The sequence below is a fragment of the Lolium rigidum genome, chromosome 4, assembly GCF_022539505.1.
Source record: "Lolium rigidum isolate FL_2022 chromosome 4, APGP_CSIRO_Lrig_0.1, whole genome shotgun sequence".
Classification (NCBI taxonomy): Eukaryota; Viridiplantae; Streptophyta; class Magnoliopsida; order Poales; family Poaceae; genus Lolium; species Lolium rigidum.
This window is the reverse complement of record NC_061511.1, coordinates 73,077,003-73,084,508: the sequence shown is the minus strand read 5'-3', so window position 1 is coordinate 73,084,508 and position 7,506 is coordinate 73,077,003. Positions and strand designations below refer to the sequence as shown.

Genomic DNA, 7,506 nt, shown 5'->3' with positions numbered 1-7,506 from the left:
GCGAAGCAAGATCCGAAGACCCATACCTAAAAAATTGTGATTGTTCAACACCACCATTGACGCCGGGAAGAAGATCTCGTCGCCGAACGAAAGTCCGAAGATCACTTATTGCATACGATGCCATCTCCATTGAGGGGAAACCAACAAGAAGACGGCTACCAAAATCCTAACATAATCTAATGAAAACAATACTTTTATTCAAAACTCCACGCATAGATCGGGTTCCCCACTCCTCCTGACGCCGGCGAAGCCGACCGGAGGAGGGGGAACCAATCTATGGAGAAGGATAAGAAAAAAATTAATCTGATTGTTTTTTACGTACAACTGCCACCTCTAGCAACTTAAAGTAAAGATAGGTACAGACATATGATATTGATTATTAAAAACATCACTTTAAAAATTATGAAACGGTTGGAGTAAGTGCTGGCCGTTCATCTCGTCATGAAACGGGTCTGGGTGAGCAACCATTCGCCCGTGAAGCAGATATCATTTCGCCGTTCCCTGAAAAAGTAAAACTAAATTTCTAAAAAAAGGTAAAAATAAAAGATATCATTCGCCACCACCCGAGAAGCTATGGCCGCCGCGCCGGCCCCGCCGCCGCCCCTCCTCGCCTCCCACGCCGCCGTACGAGCCGCGGCCTCACGCGTCGCTTCCTACCGACCTATCCGCGTCGCCGGTGATGACCACCCGCCGCAGGTTGCTGCTCTCCGCCGCGGCGACTGGGTGAAGCTCATCTGCGGCGCCAGCTTCGAGGTACCGCATATTGCACCCCCTCCCCCCCTCACAGAATGCTCCTGCTTCCTTCGCTCCGTTCTGGTAGGGCCCTGGGAGACTGCGGGCGGCTAGTTAGTCGGTGAATGAGTTCATTATACTTGAGAGGAAGGAGAGATTCATGATGATGAATTGATGGTTATAACACAGAGGAGAAGTGTTTTTACTCTTGTTATTGGTACTTAAAAATGCGAACTGATTTAACCTTTGTAGTTCAATTCTTCGTGTCGCTCATATATTTCTTCGAGACACTGATTTGTTAGTGTGGGTAAGTGGAACTAGGCAACTAGCGATGGTGACGATGTGCTTGATGATAATAATTGAGAAATTACTGGAACTGTGATTTTTTATGTTTTGTTCACCATTCACTGCCTTGTAGGATGCTGCCGATGTCAGGAATCTCTCCCTTGTCTACACGCTTGCTGGAGGTATACATGCTGGTTTAAATGCGAATTTTGAGTGTTCGAAAATAAAGAGCTACATGTAGCTCGGTCTACAAAACGCCACACTCGTGTATCTTGGAAAACATGAAATGGAGGCCGAGCTACACGTAGCCCTTTATTTTCAAACACTCAAAATTTGTATTTCAAAGTTTTAAAAAATTCGAAACAAAATTCTTGAGATCGGCAATGGTGTATACTACAATGGTGTAAAATCTCAATACAAACTACTTTATATTGTAGGCTACACAAAAATGACAAGTTCTGACAATTTTTATAGTGAATACTATAAAATTTCTCAGATTTTGTCAATTTTGTGTAGCCTAGAATACAAGTCAGTTTGTATTGAGATTTTACAACGTTGTAGAATTCATCATTGGTTATCTCCAGAATTTTATTTCGGATTTTTTTGAAACTTTAAAATGCGAATTTTGAGTGTTCGAAAATAAAGAGCTACATGTAGCTCGGTCTACAAAACGCCACACTCGTGTATCTTTAGCATTCAAGTCCAATAGCTTAACAATCCTATTTGCATGTTATTAAACTTTACATAGTGAGAGAAGAATTGATAATTGAATTACTTGGAGTTTGATATTTCCTGGAAAGATGGAAATGGAAACCCAAACATCAGTGAACCCAAGCGCAAGCTTGCCTTGCTTATAAATAACAGAACCATAAAAAATGACAGGTTCATGCATTTGGCTGCACATTAAAAATTTCCTCTCCTATTGGAAAATATGGATATGCGGTACTGTCCATTGATAATAGACTGAAATGGAGAGGACTTACATTTTTGTGTTAATATATTCATAAGCTAAATCCACACAGATTGCTAAGTTCTTGTCCATGGAGGGACTTCTGTAAGTGCGCGAGGGTTCCAAAAGGCTTGGAGATTTAAACTAATGAACAATTTGACCAAGTAATTCACATCTCGATTAAATGGAATGAGCCATAGAAATCGTTAGATAACGAAATTTGATGGCCAAAAGAATACCCTTGACAAATTATTGTAGTTGCTGATTTGGTGTGGTTACATCAATGCATGGGGGTGTATGCATATGCATAAATCAAGGATCTGCTTTTTGTATGCAGTGGATTGCATCGATTGTGCAGCAGATGCATCTGTAGTCAATGCGGTGAATGAAGGAATCGATGTAGCAACCTCAATTGTACCAGCAGTTCAAAGGCCATGGGTGATGGTTAGTGTAAATGATGATTGTAGAGATCTTCATTTCCGCAAAGCTGGTAAGCAAACAATATATTATTCTTCTAGTTTAATTTTTGAAAATCATTTGTGCTATTGCAAAATGATTTTATTACTTTGAATTATTGCTTGAAAGTTTGTTGACTACTATATCTCTGTAATAAATGTACCCAGTTTCCTGCTTTCACTAGCAGGACTTGTCACATGTCTATTTAACTCTAGGATTTATTAACTGCTGAAAACATTTCACCTCTGAAGACATGAACTGCTCTCTGTCCTTCAGAATTTGATCCTGAGGAGTGCCCACCGAATTGCTCAAAGCCATGCGAGAAAGTTTGTCCTGCTGATGCAATATCACTAAAGAGGGTCATGGTTGGAGGAGAACATGCTCAGTCTGATCCTGTATGTGATAAACTTGAGGTATATCTATTAGTTTGGTTACTTTTTATGCTTGTTTACTCTCTCTCTCTCTCTCTCTCTCTCTCTCTCTCTCTCTCTCTCTCTCTCTCTCCAGGAGCTTCTATCTACTATTTTTATCATCGGAAGTCTGCCTCGTGCAGGGTGGTGTCATTATCCAACGATGCTATGGCTGCGGTAGATGCTTATCAGTTTGCCCTTATGACAGAATAAGTGAGCACCTTGTTTTTCTTTCCTTCCTTGTTTTATTTCAGCCATAAGGATAGTTTACATGATCGTGTAAATTGAGCAGTATCTTTGTTTCCATATAACCTTCTTTGCATGCACATAACCTTCCTTGCATGAAACCATTTCAGAAGCTATGTCCTATGTACGAGATCCTGCTACAACTGCTGAGCTGTTGAAAAGGAGTGACGTTGATGCAATAGAAATACATACCACTGGAAAGTGGGTTTCCTTTTATTTGGAGGGTCTTCCATTTAAGTAATTTTTTTTTTCCTCTGTTACTTAGCACACTAGTTTTAATTTTTTCCTCTACTGTAGGGGAACCGATATGTTCAATACCCTCTGGAACAGCTTGGGTGAGTCAGTCAATAATGTGAAGTTGGTCGCAGTAAGCCTCACACTTTGTATCTGCATATGTGCTAATTCTTTTGCTAAAAATGCCACCATATTCCTTTTTTTCATATAAATTTGCCCTTGTTTCTCATATAAGAAATATGGAAGTCCATGGATTTCAGGTTAGCCTGCCTAATGCTGGTGAATCAACAATTGATTTTATGAGTGCGATATACACGATAATGCAGTCTCGTGTGGAAGGGTCTAATCTTTGGCAGGTTTGTTCACAAGATAATAAATTCCTCAATTGTATCTTTCACATTGTTCCTAATTTGTCAGATAGCTTTGTTCACGAACTTCTTTAACAAACTGGGTTTCTAGGTTAGTTTTTATTCCAACTGGAAAACTGTGATACCCAATACTTTTTTACTTGTAGCCAGATCTTTTCTGACCAATACTTCTGGTGTGATAGGAACCCAGCTGTTCGTATGATATATGGTACTAATGATCCTCAAAGCATGTACTTGCTTTTAATTTAGGCTTATTTCAGTTACTTCAATTTATGTGCGTAGTTAGATGGTCGGCCCATGAGTGGTGACATTGGTCGAGGCGCAACAAGGGAAACAGTTTCTTTTGCTGTTGATTTGACTTCACTACCAGATAGGCCTCCTGGTAAACAAATTCAATCTTTGTAATATTTAAGCAATATTTATGGCCATAATATTCTTCACAATTTCTAAGTTTCTGCTGCCACTATGGTCTGGTAGGCTTTTATCAGCTGGCTGGTGGCACCAACTTATACACTGTAGATTGCTTAAAGAAAGCTGGTCTTTTCAAGTCTAGGACTTTACCTGGTAATTGTGTTTCCCTATTTTCCTTGTTCAGTTATTATCTCACAAAAATACATATTGCAACTATGGTCACTTTGTATGTAACACTGTTCGGTGGCTGGATTATATGAATCACCATAAATATAAATTTACTTAGATTTATGAGTTTTTGCTATCCTGGGAGAACATTCCTACTGAAAAACTGTGTTATCTGAAAAAATTCAGGGACAACCACCACTGAAAAGATTGGTTCTCAGGAAGCTCTAATAGGAGGAATAGCCTATGGTGGCTATGCTCGCAAGGTTCGTTCTTGAACTCATCATTCAGACATCGTATCTTTTTTACGGGTAGGAATTACATTGAAATCTTCATAAATACCTGCCATAGCAGTTATCAAGTGACGGAGTTCCTGCTAACTTGATTATTGTATTCCTAGTTAATGGACCGTGCTTTGCGATTGCTAGGGTCGTTACCTAAACCTGATTCATGAGAAAGAATGACGAAGGAAGAAAAACATAGCAAACATCCTTTTGCATACTTGCATTCTTACTGTATCATCTCCCTCTCTCTCTCACACACACACACACTTTATGATTGGGAAAAAATATATCGCACTCATATTTAATTCAACAATGCTACACTTACGGGCTGTTTCTACGGGATCCTAGTTACGGGAAAACGTGGAGGATCATGGGGGGAATTTCAGTTCCTAAAATCATGGGAGGGAAAAAATTTGCACCAACCGAATTGCTCCACCTCATCCTGTAGAATATCCCGTAACAAAGTTCCCGTAACTCCAGCATTTGGTAATTGCAGATTGTTGGAAGAGTTCTGCACAAAATACCATCACAAGTTGGCTGCATGCGCATCGAGAACCATCCAGGATATCTCTTAGAAGCATTGCAAGAAGCCTTGTCCTTAGTAGGCCCTGTGAAGGGTTATCCAGATTTGCCAAAATGATTACAAGTGGCATCCGCGAGCTATATTCCGAATAAACAAAAAAGACATTGCTGAGAAAGCAGTATCTCAGCTGTTCTTGTGCAGATACAGGAAGCAGATGATTTAATCTCAGATGTTTGCCCTAGCTAATCTGGTGGTTGCATCGCGAAAGTAGGGAACCTTTCTATGACCATTGGATTTCTTGACTGGCATTATGGATCGACAGTTGCTGGGTCTTGCTGGATATCTCTCATCCAGAGATCTGAGATTTGGGTTCAGGGCTCTACCTCTAGACTCTAGTCCTCTAGCTATTCCAAGTGAAGGTCCCACGCATTGGCATGCATTTACAGAGCTAGGATACTCCATGTAACTAAAATAGTTTTGCCTCGGATAATTGGATCGATGGTTTGGTATGGACACATAAACGGATGAACCTACACATCCCCACTTTTGTTGCTTCATTTCCAAGTGGTCGAGCAAAATGAATAAAACAAAATGAAGCAGTCCAAGAGGCAGGAGCGACCACCACCGCACAGTTATGGTGCAATGACTTTCAGCTATGCATTGTTCATGGCACATCATACTTGTTTGTATAGTGGCACTTCAGAGATTTCCGGGCCTTGGTTTGCAACCATGTTAATTAACAATGTTTCTTTTGTTGCCAGGGATAATTTGTTGTACAGGGAGAAATAATAAGTGTCGATGATTTAGTACAACTTTGTACTAAATCAGCGACACTTAGTATGAATCGGAGGGAGTAGTGAACATTTTATATTACAATGAGCTCTCTTGGTTTAGTCATATATATGGTTAATTCACCAAGTTACATTATTATTTAGCATTTATTGTTCTTTTATCTTTCTGGTTCGCTTATGTATGGGCATTGCTTTGCTCGTGTGAGTGGCTAAGTGATGCTTCTGTTGGAAAAATTCAAATTCGGAACACCATATTTCTGAGTTATTGCAAATAGAGTTCTATCATTATGATGTAACATGCTTTTAGACGAGCAATTTGCATATGAAATATTCTTAGCTTAGTTTTGTTTCTTTTAGGCTTTGTTACTTTTGGTGGACATGTTTAGTTTCTTTATTGGGGGAGCTATCTCCCCAATAAATGGGGTAATGCATATGCTATATAGGCACGTCTCTGCTGAGTGCTGAGTATTGCCATTTTGATTAAAAAGTGCCATGTGACTACTATCTTTACTATTAAATCTTTACTATTAAATGGGAGTTGGTCGTTTGACGCTCAACGCGTTTGATGGTCGTCATTAAAAGAATCCTAACCGTTCAGTCCTATCCGATTCACTTGCATCATCTGATCGTCCCTCAACAATGGTCCACCAAGTAAATTAAATGGTCCACCAAGTAAATTAAATTAATCAATTTGGAAAGCTATAGTATCCCGGGTAACACAATTACCATGTCGATAGTTGGAAAGTCTTTACTATCTCCTAAATAGTGGTACAGATCCCCTGTTTGCGCTCCTTTCTCGTGTCGTAGCGCTAAACGCGTTCCCGAGATTTGTTGACAAGTTTGTCCTCAGGGCATCTCCAACCGGCCGACCCATCCCGCGCCCGCGCGTTCGGATGGGTCCAGACGGACAAAAACCCGGCCCAGCGCGCGGACCCATCCCTAAAACGGATGGCCGCGGCGTCCGGAACGATGCAAACCCGGCCCAAATCTGGGCCGGGTTTGCGTGACCGCGGACGCGGAAGGCTGGTCGCTCGCGTCCGCCCCTTGTCCGCCCCTGGCCCGCGTGTCATAGACATAAACATTTGTTTTCATTTAGAAGAACATATTACATTTTTTTTAACTACTACTTCTATCCTACTACGTACGGGGCCGGCGGCCTCGCCGGCGGCTCCTCGCCGGCTCGCCGTCGGGGCCGTGGATTTCACTCGACGCGAGCGACCTGTACGCGTGAGGATTCCACTCCAGCTCACGAGCTGGGTGGTGCGGCGGCGGCGGCGGAGGCTTTCATCCTCCTCCTTTCCGTCTGCGCGCCTCGGGCGCGCTCGCGCTCCGCCTCCTGCTGCGGCACCATCCGCTTCCCGCATAGCTCCGGCTCTCCGCGGGCCACGCGTTCCACAGCGGCGCGCGCCTCCAGGCGGACGCGGCCGGCGGCCTGGGCTTCGTGGTTCCCCAGGCGCCGGCGCATGCGCTCTTGCCGGCCGCGCTCCGCCGACGCAGCAGCCTCCCGGGCGCGCCGCTCGGGCGAGGGCATCTGGACGAGGTGACGGGCTGCTCGCATAGCGAGCAGCTGGTTCTTCTGCCCGAGGAGGTCGCCTAATCGGCGGCGGCCGGCCCGGCAGGTGGCCTCGTGCTCCTTCGTCATGTGCGTGAGG

The 7,506-nt window shown here is 43.0% G+C and overlaps 1 protein-coding gene across 1 annotated transcript; it reads left to right on the top strand.

Annotated features, from left to right (window-relative positions):
- Positions 1 to 573: 573 nt before the first annotated feature.
- LOC124647236 lies at positions 574 to 5,678 on the top strand. The gene is made up of 12 exons (XM_047187203.1): positions 574 to 753; positions 1,151 to 1,199; positions 2,304 to 2,456; positions 2,699 to 2,835; positions 2,976 to 3,045; positions 3,189 to 3,279; positions 3,376 to 3,445; positions 3,573 to 3,668; positions 3,963 to 4,062; positions 4,158 to 4,244; positions 4,446 to 4,522; positions 5,037 to 5,678. Exons 1-12 carry the CDS (start codon positions 574 to 576, stop codon positions 5,178 to 5,180), a joined length of 1,254 nt encoding a protein of 417 aa, XP_047043159.1. The 3' UTR covers positions 5,181 to 5,678.
- The last annotated feature ends 1,828 nt before the right edge of the window (positions 5,679 to 7,506 follow it).

Excerpts from the sequence above, each read along its gene's own strand:
- LOC124647236 (XM_047187203.1), top strand. The coding sequence starts at position 574 with ATGGCCGCCGCGCCGGCCCCGCCGCCGCCCCTCCTCGCCTCCCACGCC. Across the intron at positions 754-1,150 it reads TCTGCGGCGCCAGCTTCGAG|GATGCTGCCGATGTCAGGAA; the intron begins GTACCGCATATT and ends ACTGCCTTGTAG. Across the intron at positions 3,280-3,375 it reads GAAATACATACCACTGGAAA|GGGAACCGATATGTTCAATA; the intron begins GTGGGTTTCCTT and ends CCTCTACTGTAG.